Source organism: Colias eurytheme, chromosome 8, assembly GCF_061535395.1.
Source record: "Colias eurytheme isolate Ceu_HAF_F1 chromosome 8, ilColEury1 Martin Lab GWU primary, whole genome shotgun sequence".
Taxonomy (NCBI): Eukaryota; Metazoa; Arthropoda; class Insecta; order Lepidoptera; family Pieridae; genus Colias; species Colias eurytheme.
In genome coordinates, this window is record NC_142987.1 from 3,818,515 (window position 1) to 3,841,394 (window position 22,880).

A 22,880-nucleotide genomic window follows, 5' to 3' on the forward strand; every position below is an offset into this window, starting at 1 on the left:
AAAAACGAAATAATTGTTATATTTTTATTGCTAATTGTTACGTGGCAACATATTTTAAATCGAACCAACATCCAACATCTTTATTATTATCAGGAGAAAGGATTGATTTAGTAAAAATAAAACCAATTAATAAAATGTAATTCATTTATTTATTTTAATTTTCAATACAAATCTATTTGATAGTTATGAGTTAGTTATGGTAGTTATGAGTTATGAGTTAGTTATGAATCAAATTTAATTATTATCTGTTATAATAATTAAATTTGATTCATAACTATCTAGACATTATCTAGATTATCAATACATAACAATCAACTTTCTATTATTCCCTCTATATCCGTGATTTCCTGAACATTTTTATTCTTTTTACCCTGGAGTAAATCTTGAATTTCGCTCAAACTCTTACCATTCGTTTCGGGGAGCATAAAATATGTAAAAATCACGCCAATTAAGGCTACCAAAGCATACACGCCCATGCAACCAGCAATGCCTATAGCATATTCGGCAATATAATACAATTGATTAATAGGAATACTAAGAGATCCAAAAAGGTTTGACGCGACTATGGCAGTAATTCGCACATTTATAGGGAACATTTCAGCCTTTAACACTTCCTCAATCGAATTTAAACCGACATCAGCGAAAAAGACGAATAGCAGAATCGTAAATAACGGCACATCAGCGATGCTTTTAAGAATCTGGCTGACGGGGATTGCGTCGCGAATGAAGAAATATGCTGCAGCGAGTGCGATACAAATACTTGCACCAATGAAAGAACAAATGAGCAGACGTCGTCGTCCCAGCGAATCGACTAGAACTGCTGCAAGGATACCTGTAATGAAAAGTATTTATGTAAAACGTAAGTAATTTTTTTTAAATAAATTAATTATGTACCATGGTTCAGGTTTTGTAAAATTGTAAATAATTTGACGGGCACTAGTGACTGAGCTGCCCATGTTCTTCTTCGTGAATTACCGATGCTTTCAAAAGCTATTTATTATTTTAGGTACTTGGGCAAATATCGGTTCGTTGCATTATTATGAGTTTTGTACAGTTAATCACTTAATAATAGATAAATTTTAAATAAACTTACCCGCAACAGCCTGGACACCCAAAACTATAATTATCAAGTTATCCATTGAAATAGAAAACGTACTCTCGCCAAGTATTCGAGAGTAAAAATGGTAATATGATACAGTCCCTGATGATTGCTGAAGTAATTTAAAACCTGAAAATCATTAAAAATATTTTAATCTACGAATCTAGTCAAGTAACATCTCTTCATTGGATACAAGATGCGCGGCGTGGATACGCTTTTAAAACGACGCGGCTCTATAATTTTTGCTGTGTATAGTTTTTTTACTAAGTACCTACAGGAGATATTAACAAAGCTAAACAAGAAAAAAAAACAATACATTTTGTTATGACAGAAACGTGCAATATATGTCTTACCAAAAACAATTACGATAGCTTTAACGTAAATTATTCTTCTGAAGAGTTCGAAAATCGACGTTGAATGTTGCATTTCTTTTTTAACGTGAGATATCATTCTTTCAAGCTCTTGTCCCTATAAAGTAAAAAAAAAATTATGAGCAATTTTGGAAGAAATAATTCTTTTGTTAACGATAATAATACGACGGCAGCATATTTAAAACTATTTAACAATTGATATGTAAATATCATAGAAATCTAAATAACAAGACACTAGAAGTCGTAAGCGCGCGTGACCTTGTCGCCACTCAGGTGACTTTCACAACACCAGCGTGTTCGTCACTGTTCAGTTCCTCTGGAGACGTATGTGTATAAACATGGTGTGTTTCAGCATATCCCATTGCGGAAATTCTTCCACAAGTTGTAATTATACTAATAAAGGAATAATATTTCATCGGTAAATATTTCTTTTTTAGAAATAATGCCGTTTTTCCTTAAAATTATAGAATATTTACAAGTATTACGAGTGTCACCATAGTAATCGAAATAATTTGGAAAATCCAAAAGTGCACGCCTCATAATTTTTTTTTTAATAAATATTTATTAATTATTATTTTTGTTTATTTAATAACAATTAAACCACATCGAATCAGACCCTGAAAAATGAAAGGGTTCTATTCCTGAGCATACTCAAGCGTAAGAGAAAAAAAAAGACTCGATTAGTAAAGTATTTCGGTCGCTATCGTGTTAACAAGAAAAAGGATCCGCACATACAGACACACGGACGTCCAAGACAGAACTTTTTTAAACTGTTTTTTAACTAGTTTAAATAACAAAAATGACATCAAAAATATCATGAACGTTAAAAATAGTGTTTTTTCTTAATATGTGTGTGTATGTATTATCTTACAAGTGCAATGTATGATACATAAAGACATTTTAAGTTTGAAAAATCAGATGTTTTTCGCGAAGTGACAGTAGTACCCACCTCAACGCTTCGCTTATGAGGCGTGCAATAACAATGAATGACACAGTCTACCATTCTTATTATCACGTTTAACACAAATTTCAACCTTATTTCTATGAGTTTATGTTCAAAGTTATATCTATTGAAAATTGACAACTTCTGTTGTAGAAAAGCCGAATTTTTTCGTATTGGAACAAAAAGAAACAAAACGTCTCATATACTTAGGGATGTTATTCTAAAATAAACCGTAAATTCGTGCGTTAGGATACATATTAAAAAGCTTAATTTAATATTTAAGGTAGTTTTCACTAAAATCAATCTGTCCAATAAAAGGCATAGTTTACTTGTGTGTACTGTTTAGCTATCGGTTTAAATGTGTTGATTTTGGCGTCCAGCGGTTTTCATATGAATTATGACATTATAGCACTTCTATGTGTCTTGTTATTTAGATTTCTATGGTAAATATAAAATCACATGCGACCATTTCGTATTTCCGTATTTCCTTGGTTCGCACAAAGCACAGAATATTTTTTTTTGTTCGTAATATTAACATTTAATGCCAAAGTCTACTAAAAAGCAATCAAATCAGCGATCTTACTCACTACATCAGAACAGTCACCACGTAATCTCTTCAACGCATCCCTAGCTTCTTCAATTTTATCTTTCTTTATAAGATAATACGGAGACTCAGGGATAGAATAGCAAGCTGCAAAATATAGTACTGGCAAAAGTGGGAGCCAGTAATTAAAGGCCCTGTAAGACACCAGAGAACCAATACCAACGATGAACAGGCTCCCGATATAGCCCATAAAACTGGTCACACCAATAAGCCTGCCTCTAATATCTTGTTCTGCTATTTCTGACACATACACTATTATTACCTGTGAAAAAAATTTATAGTTGGTAAATCTTTTTCAACGTTAATTTACAAAGAAAAAAAAGCGATGGAGAATTTTCAAATTTAAATTTAGAATCTCATGCACCAATCAATATATTATGTATTTTATAACTTGCCAGTTATAATTAAGGTTAAAACTAATTACCTATAAATAGTTTCAGATTCAATATCTTTAGGTACTCTTTGTCACATTGCCGGTTATAATAATATCTTTCGAATATAATATACCCGGCAATGTGATTATATGTGAGAGAAAAAGCGTCTTCATAAAGCGCGTAAGTCGAAATTGTGTAACAATTTTCATGAAAAAATCCAAAAATCCAAAATTTACAATTATTGAAAATGATAAAGTTGAAGGTAAGAAATATTAACTTGAGTATAAAAATCACATACAACAGATACTATACCCGAACCGATGCCCCAAAGAAACATAGCAACACACAGCATCCAAGCTTTATTCGCTGCTGCAGAAAATATCTGAAAAGATAATCCTCTTATACGTATTTCGTTCTAAACGAACTTTCTTTAAGCGAACTCATGAGATTCGAGATGGTTTTGGTTTTAATTAACAATACATATTACACATCAGTTTAAGATTAAAGAATATGTTGATAAAAAGAATGCAATGAATTTATAAGTGATAAGTTAACAAGAATGCAAAAATTAAGCAGCTAATTAATTGAAATGTGTCGCAATGATTCTAGTTCAAAGATAATTTTATTTGTATATCTTGCAATTATCTTCACTTACCATTCCAATAAGAAAAAATAGAGCACTGAATAACACAGTCGGTCGCCTGCCAAAGCGATCACAAACAAAAAGTGTTAACAAACTCCCGAACATATATCCAGGTGATGGTAGAAATGATATCCACCATGTTTCAAGCTGAAATTATAGTTTATTATTAAACTAGCTTACCGCCCGCAGCTTCGCCCGCTTTGTCTAAAACCCAATAAATTATATACTAAAACCTTCCTCTTGAATCACTCTATCTATTAAAAAAAACCGCATCCAAATCCGTTGCGTAGTTTTAAAGATTAAAGCATACAAAGGGACATAGGGAAGGGATGTAGTGATTTATTACACGTTATTCAAATCATTATTTTTATTCGCCATTCCGATACGGTAACTAGTAATCTGATTTTTAACTAAAATGGTAAGAGATTAGTTAAGTTAAGTTAATATATTTGTCAATACCTAATAATCATAAAAGCTGGTTTTCGGAAAGACTACCTATACTTATATTTAAATATTTGCAAGGCTCCAAATAGAAAGGTTAATCAAAATATCCTAAACATATAAAATTAATTCTTAATACTAAACATATTATATCAAATTATCACACTACTAACTAATAAAATAGTAAGGAGATTAGGAATGTTATAAGTTATTACTTATAATATGCACTACACCCATGTGCTACCAACACTTTACTTTGCAACAGCACCTGATAAATGCACTTATTTCTTTATGGTTCCGTAACGGTTCCAAGAAATTGAAGCCTGAATTTACGCTTGCGTTTCAGTCCTGCTTCATGTGTGTGCTATATTTCAATTAGCAGATTATATTTATGAAGTGTTCTAATATTATTAAGAGTTAAGTGATGAGAATACTTCTGAACCGATTACAATTAAATTTAGCACTTAACTTGGATTATCACATAAGATAGGTTAGATTCTATTAGTCCATGGTTTTATCCCGGAACGGGAACCATGCGGGTTTTTCTTTGAAAACGCGGGCGAAGCCGCGAGCGTAAAGCAAGTTATATCCAAAAAATTGTGTGTAGGTACTTTTTAAATGAAATAACAAATCCATGACATATTAATTGAAGAATTAAATCTAAACAATATTATAAAGCTGAAGATTTTGTTTGTTTGTTTGTTTGAACGCGCTAATCTCGGGAACTACTGGTCCGATTTGAAAAATTCTTTAGGCTATATATCATCACGCTAAGACCAACAGGATCGGAGCAATGCGGGTGAAACCGCGGGGAACAGCTAGTAAAATATATACTTGCACCATCCACGTCGATAGATGTCCGATGGTTTATAACATGTGACATCATTGGAGTAAACCACCCTGATGCTAAACCCGATGTAGTAGTAACTAATGCAACTGAAATATACAATAGTACAATTTTATGATCGTCTATGATGAGAACAAAACAATTACATAAGTGATGGGATAGGGGCGCGAACTACTAGCTGTGAAGTATTTATGTTCTAGTGTAAAATCGATAAAATCCATAAAAGTTTCGGAGATAATAAGTAAAATGTAAAAAAACATCGTATACAAAAAAAAACAGTAAATTCAGATCTTATTTCGTACAACAAACGAATGTGTAAAAGGATTACTTTTACACAATTACTTACGAGCGCTTGTAACAGCATATTGCGTGTATCTACGGTCTTCCATTACCTGCAATATAAAAATCAGAACTAAGTATATTAATTACTAGCTTCCGCCCACGACTTTGTACGTGCATCCCCGTTTTTCCCCGGTCCCGCAAGAATTTCGGGAGATCCTTTCTTAGCGGATGCCTACGTCCTAACATCTACCTGCATGCCGAATTTCAGCCTGATACGTCCAGTGGTTTGGGCTGTGCGTTGATAGATCACTATATCAGTCACCTTTGAGTTTTATACAAAGTGTCCCACTTTCGGTATACTAAGCGCAAAGGGACTTGTAGTTTTGCATACGCTGAGTACGTAAAAAATAATTATAAAATTCCAGACGCATTTTTTTTTTAAATAGAGGAATTCTTAAAATTCCATGTGTACACCCCCAACAAGCAAACCGCCCAACTTTGCCACCCGCATGTGAGCTATCGTTTAAGATTATGTTTTCATAGACAAAATACTCACATTAGCGAAGCGGTATAATATGCCGGCTGCGCGAAGCTAGAGACGAATACATGGATTTTAAGGAAAAATTTAACAAAAAATTTTTCGCGTAATTTTGTTATTTAAGTATTTTTTATGTGATCAGTGTTTGCAAAACTACAAGTCCCTTCGCGCTTAGTATACCGAAAGCGGGACACCCTGTATATATATATAGATTAGTTAGTATGGCTGTATATCATCATCATCATCAGCACATATATGTTCCCACAGCTGGGATACGGCCTCTTATGAAGGTTTACGAGAGAGTTACGTCACCTCAAATATACCGGAATGAAGCTGCACCCCAAAGTAAGCATTTTATGTACCTTTAAGTCATAAGAAAGTAAGTTAAGTTGAACATCGACAGAGAAGAAATAAGTAATTAGATACAATAATTTTTTAATAAGTAAATTCGATCTATTATATTTTTTCTATTTACAAAATAGATACTAACCCGCCTTTAAATTATCAGAACAAGGACCAAATAAAATGTGACAACTGGAAGGTTAGCTTTCAAATAAAAAAGTATCATCAAAATCGGTTCAAGCTGTCAAAATTCAGAGAAAACAAACCCAAAAAATAGTCGAATTAAGTACATCCTCCTTTTTTCACATCAGTTTAAAAAAAAACAGAACAAGTAAACTATTTTAAAGAAGAAGCAATAAGAAGGAAAAAGTGTTCGGTCTTCATGATTTCTTAAGAAAATATATATTATGTTAATAAAGTACATATTTTCCTGTTATTAAAAGCTAAACGGCGTATAGTTCATACTTACATATAACTTCATTTTGCGAAGTATCAAATAAATTCTTGTTTAAAAATTCACATAACACTAAAAAAATAATGCAATGACAATATATAAAACTACTATTGTTTTTTCATTCAGTATACAATAATTGGATGAAAACTGTACCGAAGATACGTCGATATCCTTTAAGAAACAAAACAATCTGTGAAAACAATTTAAGAAATGCGTAGGTATTTCATTCATAACAGGTTTTCACATCTGCACCAAAACAACCGTAACAGGAAAATCGTTGGAATAAATACCTTAGACGCTCCTTTTATAATACCTATTAGGTGTGCCGCGCGGTTTCACCCGCGGACGATATTCAAGTACATATTATTTGTATAAATCATGTGTTATTCTAGTACTTAACAAACAACCAGCCGCACAAACTAATGTGTACTAACGGTATATTTCGCATTAGACAAAGATAGATTATACATTTACACCATTAGCCGAAAAGTGTTAGCATCGTTATCGTCGACAGCTAAATTTGCTTAAATATATTTTTTTGATCGAGTGAAAAACTCCCCATTTATACTATTTCTACTACCTATACTAATTCTACTAATTAGATAATAATTATGCAAACTTACTATATTAAGACTACTTCATCTCATAGTAGAATGTAGAATTAATCTATTTTTAATCCTTTTCATTACTTAAGTAATTATTTAGTTAACAAAATATGTTGACAGGAAATTTTAAAAACATCATTTCAAATTTTGTCGCCCCAAAAAACATATCGCCCTTATTAGGCTTAACATGAATGCATCACTTAGAAACTGGATATGCAGCATTTAGACCTCATTCACACGAGAGCTTTTTTAACGTCCGTTAAAAAAGCGTCCAAATAGAACAAATGCATTCCCAAGTATATGTTCACACGTCAGCGCTTTTAAAGCGCGACGCTTTTTTATCGCGCAGTGTTCTATTTTCAACGCTCGGCGTTGGGCGTTAAATAAAATAGACCATAGGAAACTTCTTACTATTATTCAGACGAGCGCTAAAAAAGCGCCGGCGCTGCGTTCAGTATGCCGCACGCTCGCTCAGCGGTAGCACGTGTTTGTTGTGCTTATAATCATCAGAAAATCGATACGATGTCGTGGATTGTTGATCCCGAACTATTAATTATAGATGTGGAGTCTCGTCCGTTCCTGTATTCAAAATCGTTATAGACATTTGAAAATAATTAAAAATTATTTATTTATTATAATTAAAAAAATTATAATAAATAAATAATTAAAATAATTAAAAAAATTAAAATTAAAAATAATTAAAATAATTAAAATAATTAAAAAAATTATTGCCTTAACTCTTCGTACAGTGTCACAAACTGCCCTTTTAAGTATCTCTGTTCATTCAGAGGATGTACCCAGAATGCCTTTTGTTTTCTTTTTCGTCTTTTAATAACACAAATCGCTAGTGCCAATCTTTCCTTCTTTCTTTCTTTCAAATATACCTAACATATAAAAATTAAAACAGTAGGTATTTTTATCATATTCCTTTAAGTAACATGTTTATCGATGACGAGTTTGAACAAATACCTAAGTAGGTACCTACAAGTGGTTTATTAAGAACAAACTTTCCGAGGAATTCTAAGCAAATATAATAATATAAATATCATAAAGATATTACGCAACTGACATTACGTAATTATTTTAGCAGAAACCATTTCCACGTCTTACTGAAGCCAGAGACGAGACATGAGTGATTTTAAAGCGTAAGACCTCATTCGCACGAGAGTTAAAAAAGCGTTGCGTTAAAACCCGGCGTTGGCGCTTTTTAAACGTTCTCTCTGTGGTTGTTCATACTAACGCTTTAAAATCACTCATGTCTCGTCTCTGGCTGAAGCCAGAGACGAGACGTCTTACTGAAGTAAGACGTGGAAATGGTTTCTGCTAAAATAATTACGTAATGTCAGTTGCGTAATATCTTTATGATATTTATATTATTATATTTGCTTAGAATTCCTCGGAAAGTTTGTTCTTAATAAACCACTTGTAGGTACCTACTTAGGTATTTGTTCAAACTCGTCATCGATAAACATGTTACTAAAGGAATATGATAAAAATACCTACTGTTTTAATTTTTATATGTTAGGTATATTTGAAAGAAAGAAAGAAAGAAAGATTGGCACTAGCGATTTGTGTTATTAAAAGACGAAAAAGAAAACAAAAGGCATTCTGGGTACATCCTCTGAATGAACAGAGATACTTAAAAGGGCAGTTTGTGACACTGTACGAAGAGTTAAGGCAATACCCCGGAATTTTTTTTAATTATTTTCAAATGTCTATAACGATTTTGAATACAGGAACGGACGAGACTCCACATCTATAATTAATAGTTCGGGATCAACAATCCACGACATGGTATCGATTTTCTGATGATTATAAGCACAACAAACACGTGCTACCGCTGAGCGAGCGTGCGGCATACTGAACGCAGCGCCGGCGCTTTTTTAGCGCTCGTCTGAATAATAGTAAGAAGTTTCCTATGGTCTATTTTATTTAACGCCCAACGCCGAGCGTTGAAAATAGAACACTGCGCGATAAAAAAGCGTCGCGCTTTAAAAGCGCTGACGTGTGAACATATACTTGGGAATGCATTTGTTCTATTTGGACGCTTTTTTAACGGACGTTAAAAAAGCTCTCGTGTGAATGAGGTCTTAGTATGAACAACCACAGAGAGAACGTTTAAAAAGCGCCAACGCCGGGTTTTAACGCAACGCTTTTTTAACTCTCGTGCGAATGAGGTCTTAGGCTAAGTTTAGCTTTAAATTAGGACGAACAGATTTTTTATGAACTAACATTAGTAAATGTGATTATCGATTCAGTTGTTTTATTTTTGTTACCTCAAATCTCTGACATTTATAAATTATTTTATAATTGCAAAATACTTTTCCTTCCGAAAAGAAGAAGTAGGTAGGTAATAAAAATATAAAAAAACAACGTAATTACTAATTACACGGGAACGCAGTGTCTGGAACGTCCTTTTTTATTAAAAAGCTATAGTTTTAAATTAACATGAGATTTTATTCAAATAAAAACAAATTCATAATTAAAAATGTTTAATAATTTTTGCTACAAAATATGGTTATACTATTCTTATTTCTTACAAAAATATGTAATTCGGTGGAAATACAAATGCTTTAAAATGTCAGTACATTACAACTATAACATCATAATATTATTATATCATCAACAACAACATTAGAAATAATATGACACCATATTATTATTGTAAGTTCTCTGATACAATTTTTTTAACAAATAAAACTTTGTGAGAATATGATTTGATAGTGAGTCGGGATTTTTTCTTCAGTACTTAATAATATGTGAAACATTATCCTAGCTTCACTGCCACTAAAGTAAAGTCTTACCACACCCGGACACTCCATACATATTTATCATCCTTGCGGTAAGCGCCAGTCATATTGCTCATGATCGTGCGGGGTGACGTATGTGTTTACTTTTGGCGGGAGGCGGAGCCGTTCTGTAGCGTTAGGCGCGGGTCAAACACAAGCGATGCGGGCGCGGGCGTGCCATAAGCGCACCTCTTCAATCTGTTTTGCACCACGTCCTTCTTCTACATTTTGTATGAAATAATTTTGGAAAGGCGTCGAGACGGCACGCCACGGTTGTGCCACGGTTGCGCCGCAGGCGCGCATCCCCCGCCACGCCACTTCACCCACACCGGCCACAACCGCCGCGCCGGTTGTATTTGTCCCGTCCCACGTCCAGCGCCCGCGCTCAGACTGCAGTGAGTGATTCGTGGACGTTCGGAATTCGTTAACATTCACATAAAAATGCGTCAATTACGTGACGATGCTGATTTTAATATAAAATTTTGTGAATTAGTCGTACAACATCCAGTCCTATATGATTATAATCGTCCAGAATACTCTAATCGTAATGTAAAAGACAAGATATGGGAACAAATCGCCAATAGCGCACCTGATGCGCGCCATAAGCGCACCCGATGCGCGCCGGCAGTGCGCCCGATGCGCTGCGCCGCTTGTGTTTGACCCGCGCCTTAGCTACTATTGCACGCCTCATAAGCGAAGCGTTGAGGTGGGTACTACTGTCACTTCGCGCAAAACATCTGATTTTTCAAACTTAAAATGTCTTTATGTATCATACATTGCACTTGTAAGATAATACATACACACACATATTAAGAAAAAACACTATTTTTAACGTTCATGATATTTTTGATGTCATTTTTGTTATTTAAACTAGTTAAAAAACAGTTTAAAAAAGTTCTGTCTTGGACGTCCGTGTGTCTGTATGTGCGGATCCTTTTTCTTGTTAACACGATAGCGACCGAAATACTTTACTAATCGAGTCTTTTTTTTTCTCTTAGGCTTGAGTATGCTCAGGAATAGAACCCTTTCATTTTTCAGGGTCTGATTCGATGTGGTTTAATTGTTATTAAATAAACAAAAATAATAATTAATAAATATTTATTTAAAAAAAATTATGAGGCGTGCACTTTTGGATTTTCCAAATTATTTAGTATTATGTGTTATTACCAGTTACCTTAGCGTATGCTATGCCGGTAAGAAAAAATAGGTTAGATACCCTATGGTATTTAGGAATACCGAATCTTATATATAAAAATGAATCGCAAAATGTGTTGGTAAGCGCATAACTCGAGAACGGGTGGAACGATTTCGATAATTCTTTTTTTATTATATTCCTTGAAGTACCAGGATGGTTCTTATGTAGAGAAAACGTAAATATGTACCACGGGCGAAGCCGGGGCGGACCGCTAGTATTACATAAATTCTATAAAATTGAATATAAAATCAAGGAGCTAAATTATATTACATAAAAACTTACGTTTTCCGCCCGCGGCTTCGCCCGCGTTTTCAAAGGAAAACCCGGATAGTTCCGTTCCCGTGGGATTTTCGGGATAAAACCTATTATGTATATGTGTTAATCCAAGTTACCCTCTATATGTGTGCTAAATTTCATTGTAATCGATTCAGTAGTATTTACGTGAAAGAGTAACAAACACACACACACACACATCCTCACAAACTTTCGCATTTATAATAGGTATTAGTAGGATATATTTTTTGAGAATCAATGTTGAGACTCATTTTAAAAAAATGACATGTAAGTATCAAAAATGTGTATCACATGTAATAAAACAATCATCAAAATACAAAAAAATATCATCAATCCTGAGATCATGTTTATTTTGTTAATCTTATCCTTAATATTTCGGTATTTCATAAGAATAATTTTATCATTCTTCACCTACTGTACTTTATTTGAACTAATTAAAAAATAATAAGAAAAGTTCCTTACACATATTGCATCTACATTTTATAAGTGTAGTTATTGCCTTTAATATAAAATTAATTTTAAAACATAGATAAACACCTTTTTGAAGTGAAAACTTCTTTAGCGGCGTTGGGTATAAAATCTTAAACTCGCGTCAGGACACGTGGCCTGATCGAAAAAGAATAAGCTTTTTTTTCTTAATTTTAGGAAGCCCAATTTAAAAATTAGATAACGTCATAAAAAATGTTAACAAATTTTATTGCATCATTAGAAAATATAGACGAATTTTTAAATAAAAATAATTTTATAGCCTCAATTCGCAAATGAAAATCAAAACATTAAAGACTACCTTAAATATAATAACTAGAAAGGCAGTAATATCATATTATATAATCCTAATTTAAGTAACCATTTTTCGAGTATAGGTATATATCTAAAAATAATCTTAGAAGAGCACCTCAAATAGAACGGCACAATAAAGCTATAATATAGTAAATTTAACAAATGTAAAAAAATATCTAAATCAAGCATTAGCACCATTGCTTTGTAACGATTTTCGCTCTCCTGAAGCCATCACTTCCTCATCTCCCATAATTCTATCATCATTGTCAACTCTTTTGTCATTCATAGTTTTCAATTCTTCTCCATTCGCGTAATATACCTCACCCTGAAGCATAGCTTGAATTTCTCTTAAACTTTTACCCTTTGTTTCAGGAACAGTGAAATAGGCAAAAATAGAACCGACCAAAGCTATCGAGGCGTACACCCAAAACACGCCACAAAGACCGGAAAGATCTTTAATCTTTTTGAAAAGTTTCGTCACAAGGAATCCTAGTACTCCTCCATAGATATTTAGGACTGTAATTGCAACGGCCTTAACATTTAAGGGGAAGGCTTCACCTTGGACTACCCCCATGATGGAGTTAAAACCAATGGTAGATACGACGTTAGAGGCTAAAATACAAAAGAACGTTACGAAGCTGTATGGTCTAAGGGAATCATGGTCGATAGAAAGTACTTCGAGACTCAAAAAGTAAAAACCGATAATGGCTGAAGAGACGCTATATCCGAAAAAAGAGTAAATAAGAAGCGGTCGGCGTCCAACTCGGTCTGCCAGGAATGATGACATCACACCTGTGGAAGGACAAATTAACTTGTTGCATACACTTTGTTTATTTTGTATTCTTGTCCGCTCTTGAAACAGAAGACAACTTATAATCATTCATTTCCCTATTTCAAAGTTTTCGGGATAGATATTTGAAAAAAATGTAATGTATTTTTGACCCTGGGTGTTCAACGTTTTTTAACTTAATTTCATTCAAATTTTTTTTTTCGGATAGATTTTTTATCGATACATTTATTGATACATTAAAATCTCACCAACAATAAATTTAACAGCTCCGTAAATTATCATCATCGTTGGAACGGCCATGTTTATTTTGCTCTCTTTCATTATAACTGTCAAGTATTGCTGGACCGTTTGCGTCCCTGTCATTATTTGAGCAAATTTTAATCCTGAAAAGAACAATTAATGATTTTATCACTGAAATTTAGCTAATTAATATCTGTTAGTTTATAATATTTTAATAGAAAATCGTGAAATGGTGAGGAAATTTATCTCTTATCGGAAAAGAATACTTTGAAATACACTTTTTTTTTACAAATACGGATTTTAGTATGATCTAACAGTGTGATGATTTTACTCTTCACGAATTGTTGAACCAGATCAAGCTTGCTTTGTTTATAACTAGATGGCACTTTTAAATAGTTTCAAGAAAGTTCTATTTACTCACCAAAAACAATTATAATAGCTTTTCTGTATTGTCTTCCTCTAAAGAGTTCTATAGTTGAACTTGAGTTACGCATCTCTCTCTGGACGTGAGATTTCATACTTTCTAATTCCTCTTCGAGACCCTGAAATTGTTCAAAAAAAATTTTTTTTAACTTTCAATCATCTTTTTTTAATGATTTATGAGAAATCAATTCTCGTTTCAGTGAGTTTCATCTTTTATCAAAAATAAAAAAGATTTTATGTACATTCAATAAAAAATTTGCGACGTTACAAAAAAGACATTTCAACTTGATTATATAAATCACAGATTTTTAATCATTATATCACTGTCCCGTATGTGGCTGCTCAATGACACTTACACTAGTTTTACATGCGCTGTTAACGTAAAAAAAATACATTAAAAACGAACTACAAAAATCCGATTTCATATTTATTTGTACTGCTTGGCTAATGCAGGCATTGTGTGTATGAAACCTAATTTTTAACGTGAGCACCCGTACGGATGGCAAAGGTCGAAGGCGTTGCCCGTCAGAAATTTGAGTTAAAGACTGTATCAAATAGAACAAAAAGGGTTGGAGATAGTATGAGTATTTTTTACCTATCAGCGTTTGAAAAGCCATACGTTCCTTTGATTATAGTACACTAAATCAACGACACCCTGTATACACTATACATGTACAGGTGAGAATGTACAAATGGATACTAAAAAAATAAACTCACATCCTCTCTCCCCCGCAGTCTCAACAACTCTTTCTTAGCGGCTTCCTCTTTGCCCTCCTTCAGATAATAATACGGGGATTCCGGTATACACAAACACGCCGTAAAATACAATACAGGCATTACTAAAAGCGAGTAATTCATAACTTCGTATGTCGCATATGCCCCAATGCACATCATGAGTAGACCACCAAAGTTGAACATGAATCGGGTACCAACGGACAGACGACCTCGAATCTCTTTGTCAGCTATCTCGGCTATATATATGGTTACTACCTGGGGATAATTTAAACTAGTTTTAAAATATATTACTAAAAAAAGGCTATAACTTTTACAGGCCACAAACTACCTACTCATAAACTTACGGGACTGTTCGTAAGTTTTGTCAATTTTTAAGTATATTTTCAGTCATTTTATATAATTTCAACCGGTAATACGCTATACAGAACATATCCAGAAGCTGTGAAACTGGCTTACATAGTGGTCTTACAAATTACGAAGAAAAAATAATACCATTGATATCATTCCAGTCCCAAAACCCCACATTAATTTCATAACTAGCAACATCCACGCTTGGTTTACCGTTGCTGCGATAATCTGTAAAAATAAAAAATACATATGTAAGTTTACTTGCGTTTACGTTACCCAAGTACAAATTTCTTACAAAATAAAAAAAGAATGTCCATGTCATAAAAAAGCTACTCCAGCTCATAATCATCAAAGGCAAATTGCTTAAAAAATTAAAAAACGATTTCTTACTCACAGTTCCCGTAGCAATAGGCAAGGCACTAAACAGCAAAGTGCTGCGTCTCCCGAATCGATCGCAAAGGAATCTGGTTACAAGACTGCCGAACATAAACCCCACGGGAGACAAGCTCAGCATCCATGATACTTGATTCTGGAAACAAATTAACCCTAAATCAAATGACGTACGATAAATTACGGGCAGACTGAAAATCAGCGCTGTTCAGGTGTTAAAGCCCGACAGCATGGCTGAGTCTGACCCGATTGCCATGTAAATTCTCTATTTTTTTTTAGTAATGTAAGTAGTTGTTAAGTGTGTGTAACTTGTGGCAATAAATATTTTTTCATTTCATTTCATTTCAAACAACTAGACTCACAATCACGCTCAAAAATGTCATCAGCAAAACTCTGCTTTTGAATGTATTAGGAAGAGTTTTTTAATGGCAAAATAAGGTGCTAATTTTTCAATTAATGATTTATCCAACACTGCTCGGGCATTTAAACTGACCTTTTTATACTAATATAATAATGTATTTAAACAAATTTATGTAGACATGTCCCATATTCTAGCAATAATTTATTTTACACCGCTTACGATGAATTGATTGAAGGGTATTGGAATAGAAGTGGAGGCAGACATTACAAAGAAGACGATTGAACAGAATGAACGAAGATTATTGAAGAGAATGAAATATAGTGTAAATGCTAAGGGCAGAAAGAAAAGCCAGTGCCCAATATAAAATTAGCTACAGGGAAAATACCAAAAGTAAAAAAAGATGTTCCCAAACAGGAAAATTGATATGAGTGTAATTATATTCCAATCCTTTCAGCTGATTTACGCGATCGCATATACTAATTGATAATAATTCATATTGAACCAAGATCAAGACCCACTTTTACGCTGCAACGTATTGACGCATAAAACTATTTTATCCCCGTTTAATATCTGCAACTATGATGCTACATATTATTACAGAATACTTAATACTTTAATAGTAGTTAACGCTAATATTATGCTACATTGTTTAGAATAACACCTAAGTAACACTGCTAAATACAAATGTGTTATTTACATTGCAAGTTGCAACGATAAGGGATAATTATTATAAAAGTAAACTGTGTACCATTTTGCATACCCTATAATATGCTTCTAAGAATTTATGAGGGGAATTACCCAAATGCTTAATAACTGGGAACCATAATATTCTAAAAATAGTTACAATAAGGGACATGAGATTAAATAACTTATGATAGGTTGTTTTTTATGATAGTGGACTATTTCCGGAATTCAAACCGATAGTTTGTTCATAAACTACGAATATACTGATAAGTAATGAAGCCAGTGCTTTTACCGAAACATAGCAATATACAGTGGCGTGCATTCCATAAAGACATAAAGACACTGCCTACCCTACCATTTACCAAACTCTGATCAATATTTAATATCATAAATGAAATTCACAGCGTCATTAAATTTTATTAATTGCGCAATGTAGATAAGAAATAAAAATATATTTCAAATATATTTTAGATCCATCTATCGGTATTTTGGTAGCATTATTATCTAATTTCTATAACACCGGCTCGGCTCAAGTCACTATTCATGCGCTGCACTAGCGCCGCCACAGGACCCAGTACGTCACGGGACGGCAAAGACACAAACTATCCGTGTCTAAGTTTTTATATGTGTGCTCTGCGTGTCTACGCATATTTTATATGTGTGCGTGCCTATAAACACGGCACACTGATGTAATAAAACCACGCACACAAACACACAAGGTAGGCAGTGTCTTTTTACGAAGATATACGAATTAGGTACGAACCGAATTCGGAACTACATCGAAAGTCGAAACTGAAGTTGAATATGCGACCAATTTAAGAAGTGTGATAATGTATACAATTTTGTAGCGGTAAAGACCATCTGCAAATAGTATCATTATTCGTTTGTTTTGTTTTGGAAATAACAAACGTTTACTTTGAGGTTAAATTTGTTTTTTGAGAAAATTAATAATGTTTACTACGACAATTTGCAAGTGAAGTGTTTTGAGAGTAACTAAATAGATTATGTATATCATCAGTGTACTTTGTAAGATAATAAGGCATACCTAATTTAACGAAAAATTCTTACTTTTGTTTTATGAATAAACTTTTAACAAACAGAGAGTGATAGGAAAAAGGCCGATCTATAAATGGATCTATACCGGAATTTGTAATACACAAAGGTAAAGTTAATCATTAATTACATAATATAGAATACTAGATTTCCGCCCGCAGCTTCGCCCGCGTTTTTAAAGGAAAACCCGCATAGTTCCCGTTCCCGTGGGATTTCCGGGATAAAACCTATCCTATGTGTTAATCCAAGTTACCCTCTATATGTGTGCTAAATTTCATTGTAATCGGTTCAGTAGTTTTTACGTGAAAGAGTAACAAACATCCATACATCCATACATCCATACATCCTTACAAACTTTCGCCTTTATAATAGTATTAAGATTAAGACTAGTTAGGATATCAATAATTATCATACCTACTTTGACAATTATTTTATAGATAATATGACCTATGTTCGTGATATGTTTTCCATTATTTTGCGGAAATACTATGTATCTCCAATCAAATATCAGTACTGCAATATGAAATATTAGTTTTTATGACTTATTATAATTGCAATATTTCTGCCTACCCTGTCCAAAAACTCTGTGCACGCCCCTGGCAATATATTACGACATGCGTAAATAATTCACTTAATACCATAAACTTAGGTACTTCAAATTATACCATACATTTAGTAAGAGTTTTAGCGTCATTATATTTCGTGATCGGTTTATTTAATTTTTTATTGATAGATACTTTTAGTGCGTAGTAACACCTTAATCTTCCATTGTAAATAAATAAATCAGAACACGAATGAGCAGTTAATACTATCCAAACAATATAATTATTCGACGGAGGCCTAACTAAAAAATTATTTAAATAATATATATTATATAGACGAAACAATAGTCATTAGAACGTTAAATCAATATCCCTACAAGGGAAAGATATGAACAATTGACTTACGTCACTCATTTCTATATTAGTTTCGTTATTTTGTAGTTTGTGTATCACGGGCGTAGACCATACTGAAGACATGCCCAAAGTGGCGGTGGCCAATGACACTGTAATTATAATAATTATCAATTAACCAAATTTGTTTTAGTTTGTTTTCCGTTGAATTACTGCGGAAATTCTCGGGATGGAACCGGTAAAAAGTAAACAAATCGATCCCATAATTATTATCTACATCGAAATTCACCTCGCTTGATCGTCCTCTAGGAATAAGTATAGGTCAATCATTCAGTCTAGGAATGAACGACCAATTAGGAAATTAACAATTTAAGAACAAATAAATAAATGTTAAGCTAAGCATGAAGCGAACACTTATGTATGACATAATCAAAGACGGTGGCTGATTATAATATCGCACTCCTTAAAAAATCAGCATACCTTATCCAAATTTTAATAACATATTCATAAGTAGGTATTGTCTATAATTGTATTGTCTTGCAGTTGTACAAATGTCATTTCTCTCCTGTCATGTTTCTCTCTCTGTCCGTCTGTAGATTCATAGGGCTCGTACGGGTAACCGATTTTGATTGTTATTTTTTTTTTTGGGTAGAAAGATGAATTAATTGCGAATGTTCTTAGATATGTTTAATGTTTAATGACAACATTATTGTAATTTAAATATAATATTGTATTGCAATACCTGCATAAGGTTTCTAATAATATTATGTAAAATGTATTAGTATGCAATAAATTATTTGAATTTGAATTTGAATGAAAATCAGTCAAAGAGAGCCGCCCGCGCCGTAGCAAAGTGGGGTCGGGGTTTTGTTAATTTTAATTTATTTTGAGGAAATAACGCACCAAATTCATTTTTCAGGTAATTCTATAAATATTAAAATTACTCACCTGCACTAGCCACCAAATATTGTAATCGCCTTCCTCCCACCATTTTCTAAAATATACACAAAAATTATTTATGTAGATATAAGTATATAGAAAAATTATCGAAAGAACACATAATAATATGAAGACCGTAAAACGAGAAACGAAATAACGGCCATCAAGTTTATTTAATGGAATTTAATATTATATACTTACACATACCTACTTAGTACAGAATTAAACACAAATGTAATGCGAGATATTTCATCTACTAAAAACGGTTACGTTACAATTTTAATATAATATTTGAACAAGCGTCAACATCAATCGACGCGTAACAAGTCAATGAGAATTTGCTTACTACAATGTTACATAGTTGTAATAATATCAGTTTAAGCTGGGCAGTTTGTTTACTGACCAAATTTGCAAAGTATAGTATTCCGGATAGCTAGGTAGGTACCTAATGGAAGGAAATCTAAAAAAAAAAAGATTGTAACTATGTATATAGGTATATATAATATACTACAGATAGGTATTAGTATTATAATTAAAAAATAATATTAGTATTAGTATGTTAATATATGTTATTTATAAATATATTTCTTCTGTGTGTGTTTGTCACTGAACTCCTCCTAAAGTGATGAACCGAATTTAGTGACATTTTTGTGTTTTCAGAGAGATTGAAGAATGGAGATGGATCCAGTGTAAGAATTAAAAAATTCTCAACTCTGATGATGATGCTTTTTTAATCATAAGAAAGGAGGCAACAATAGAGCAGAGAAATCATTTTGGTGGACTACATACTTGTGTCTTGCTTGCCTAGAATGCTTTCCTTTCATGAAAGAGCTTTTCTTCCTTACTATAGATTTCTTTTTATAAATTCTTATAACTACTATGGACAATTTCAGATACTACCTATGGATTCATTGTATAATCAAATATGCATAAATTGCTAATGTTTTAATCCTTCCTTTCAAATTCCTTCCTCTGATCAGCAAACATTGACTCCTACCTCTTTTATCTTTCTTTTTTATGTCTTCTTCCCTATAGATTAATTTCCTAGATTTAATTTCTCTATAAAGCCAATTCTATATTATATAGTCTAGTATCATTGTATATATCCTTACCAAAATATTTCAATGCTTTTATTCATTTTAGGGAAACATTAGTAAGTAGACCACTTAAATGAGAACTTGGATATTTTCATCTACATTAATTTAATCATTTCATTTTGATTAAGTAACTATATTAGCTTAAGCTCCAAAGCTATCTGTAATAATTATACATTAAAAATGATTTCATCAGCAGAAAACTAAATTATGAGTGATGTGACAGGCTATCTTATTTTATAAGACTATCCAATAGGTGCATTTTTCTCCTCCAAATGTGTAGTATAGAACCATAGACTAATACACTCATTTATTAGTCCATGTATAGAACTACCTTAGAACATGCACAAAATTTGCATCATTTTTATTCGTGTTTATAGTAATTCTCAATAACAAATTTCCTATTCCCATTTTCAACCACTTTATGGCATTTTTCTAATCAAAGTCTAGTTACAGACTTTTGTTTTGTTGATTTTTTATTTGTTAGGTTACCTTTGATTCTACATATTATTATATACTACATAGGTTCCTTTCTCTTCTGTTTTAAATAATTTAATAATAATTGGTACATTCTATCATTAAAATAGCTATATTACTACACATAAATAATAGCTCAAATAAATTTAAACTAGGTACATGCAAAAGCATAGACTTAAAACTTATATTTTAACCTGCTCATTTGCTAATACTTTAAGGGCCGATTTTTCAATCGCGAGATAAACAGTCTAATAAATACCCATCGAATAGATTTATTCAATTATTTATCCAACTCATTACGGCTCGCCTATTTTTCAATCGTGATTTATTTGATGAATAACTATCTGACCAAATATTTCCATATTGGCAGCACTGCTCTCGGAGTGGCGAAACAAACATATTAAATTAGTCAAGTTAGAGCGGGATAGAGTCAAATCTTGCAATTTGTCAACAACCGTCATTATGACTCACGTCAGGAGTGCACTTGTCTTCTATGATTGTTGATTGTTGTTTTGATTCGAGTAAAGAGTTTGGTTAAATTTGTGTTTCAATTTATATATTTTACGATGGAAACGACATACTTAAAGGCAGCGTTCGGCAAATTTTCAATGGCATGGTCATCAATACTATCAAAAACACCAATTTCAATATGATTTTAATTGATAATAATTATATAGAAAGAGGTTTAATTGTTAATAATTCTACGCTCTATGTTATGACATACGAAAATATCTCAAATTTGACGCGTCAGTTGTCAACTCAAACGCCTAAGGGCGTATTCAGAAAGAAAGCTTGAAACTTATAAGCGCTTATCGGCGCTTGTCATGTTCATATATTTTCCTGTCAGTGCTGTCAACCAGCGCAGGAAAATATATGAACATGACAAGCGCCGATAAGCGCTTATAAGTTTCAAGCTTTCTCTCTGAATACTCCCTAAGGGCGTATTCAGAAAGAAAGCTTGAAACTTATAAGCGCTTATAAACGCTTATCGGCGCTTGTCATGTTCATTGTCTTGCTTGTCATATTTATATGAACATGACAAGCGCCGATAAGCGCTTATAAGTTTCAAGCTTTCTTTCTGAATACGCCCTAAGGGCGTATTCAGAAAGAAAGCTTGAAACTTATAAGCGCTTATCGGCGCTTGTCATGTTCATATATTTTCCTGTCAGTGCTGTCAACCCGCGCAGGAAAATATATGAACATGACAAGCGCCGATAAGCGCTTATAAGTTTCAAGCTTTCTCTCTGAATACTCCCTAACAGTCGAATAGCGCGCTATCTAGCCGTTGGAGCGGCAAATAGATTTATTCCTCAAATAACGTAGTTATTGGATAGATAAGTCCTATTCGTCTATTGAAAAATTGAATATTTTGTTAACTGAAGAATAAAGTCTATCTAGCTGTTTATCTGGGCATTGAAAAATCGGCCCTAAAATGAAAATACTTGTACTTTTAAAAAAAACTTTTAATAAAATCGTCTCATGCTATGATTGTATTCATCATCGAATTCTTCCATATTTCATAAATTCTTGTTATTAAAAATTATTGTAATAATACAACAGTGATTAATAAATATATTTGTTTCACTTACAACTCAAAACAAATCTGAATCACATTTTGAATTTTTCTGTCTCGCACCACAGAGGCACAGAGCAAGTAGAGTGCGTTTCACGAAAGAGTTCCCCTGCCGTTATGTTGGCTTACCTGACTGTCAAAAACGAAAATATTTTTTTTTAATCAAAAATGACAGAGAAAATATTCTCCTTTCTAGGCAGCCGACCCCGTAAGATACGGGATAAGGCTAGGAAGAAAGGAGAATATTTTCTCTGTCATTTTTGATTAAAAAAAAATATT

The 22,880-nt window shown here is 32.9% G+C and overlaps 2 protein-coding genes across 6 annotated transcripts; both read right to left on the bottom strand.

Moving 5' to 3' along the window:
- Positions 1-249: 249 nt before the first annotated feature.
- LOC149906392 (facilitated trehalose transporter Tret1-like) lies at positions 250-7,351 on the bottom strand. 4 transcript variants are annotated; one of them, XM_090104613.1, is made up of 10 exons: positions 7,092-7,177; positions 6,954-7,010; positions 5,669-5,714; positions 5,314-5,411; positions 4,047-4,181; positions 3,690-3,773; positions 3,001-3,279; positions 1,453-1,567; positions 1,094-1,228; positions 250-832 (listed from the first exon to the last, which is right to left on the bottom strand). In XM_090104613.1, the coding sequence occupies exons 2-10, from the start codon at positions 6,963-6,965 to the stop codon at positions 312-314; spliced, it is 1,425 nt and encodes a 474-aa protein (XP_089960739.1). In that variant the 5' UTR covers positions 6,966-7,010; positions 7,092-7,177; the 3' UTR covers positions 250-311. The 4 variants fall into 4 exon arrangements, with proteins under 4 accessions (XP_089960739.1, XP_089960740.1, XP_089960738.1 ...); XM_090104614.1 differs by lacking the exons at positions 6,954-7,010; positions 7,092-7,177 and adding an exon at positions 7,229-7,351; XM_090104612.1 differs by having other exon boundaries at positions 6,954-7,199.
- A 5,340-nt stretch (positions 7,352-12,691) lies between these two features.
- On the bottom strand, positions 12,692-22,840 carry LOC149906393 (facilitated trehalose transporter Tret1-like). Of its 2 annotated transcripts, none has more exons than XM_090104315.1 (9): positions 22,618-22,840; positions 19,467-19,512; positions 18,573-18,670; positions 15,532-15,666; positions 15,282-15,365; positions 14,772-15,044; positions 14,053-14,173; positions 13,640-13,774; positions 12,692-13,393 (listed from the first exon to the last, which is right to left on the bottom strand). In XM_090104315.1, the coding sequence occupies exons 2-9, from the start codon at positions 19,507-19,509 to the stop codon at positions 12,783-12,785; spliced, it is 1,500 nt and encodes a 499-aa protein (XP_089960441.1). In that variant the 5' UTR covers positions 19,510-19,512; positions 22,618-22,840; the 3' UTR covers positions 12,692-12,782. The 2 variants fall into 2 exon arrangements, with proteins under 2 accessions (XP_089960441.1, XP_089960442.1); XM_090104316.1 differs by lacking the exon at positions 22,618-22,840 and adding an exon at positions 19,665-19,730.
- Between the last annotated feature and the right edge of the window lie 40 nt (positions 22,841-22,880).

Bases quoted from the DNA above. Each gene is read 5' to 3' on its own strand.
- LOC149906393 (XM_090104315.1), bottom strand. From the start codon at position 19,509: ATGGTGGGAGGAAGGCGATTACAATATTTGGTGGCTAGTGCAG. The intron at 15,667-18,572 runs GTAAGTCAATTG...ATTTGTTTCCAG, and splicing joins CTAATATAGAAATGAGTGAC to AATCAAGTATCATGGATGCT. The intron at 13,394-13,639 runs GTGAGATTTTAA...GTCCTTCCACAG, and splicing joins AGCTGTTAAATTTATTGTTG to GTGTGATGTCATCATTCCTG.
- LOC149906392 (XM_090104612.1), bottom strand. The intron at 4,182-5,313 runs GCAAGTATATAT...CTATAATTTCAG, and splicing joins CATCTATCGACGTGGATGGT to CTTGAAACATGGTGGATATC. The intron at 1,568-3,000 runs GTGAGTAAGATC...TTTACTTTATAG, and splicing joins GTGGTGACTGTTCTGATGTA to GGACAAGAGCTTGAAAGAAT.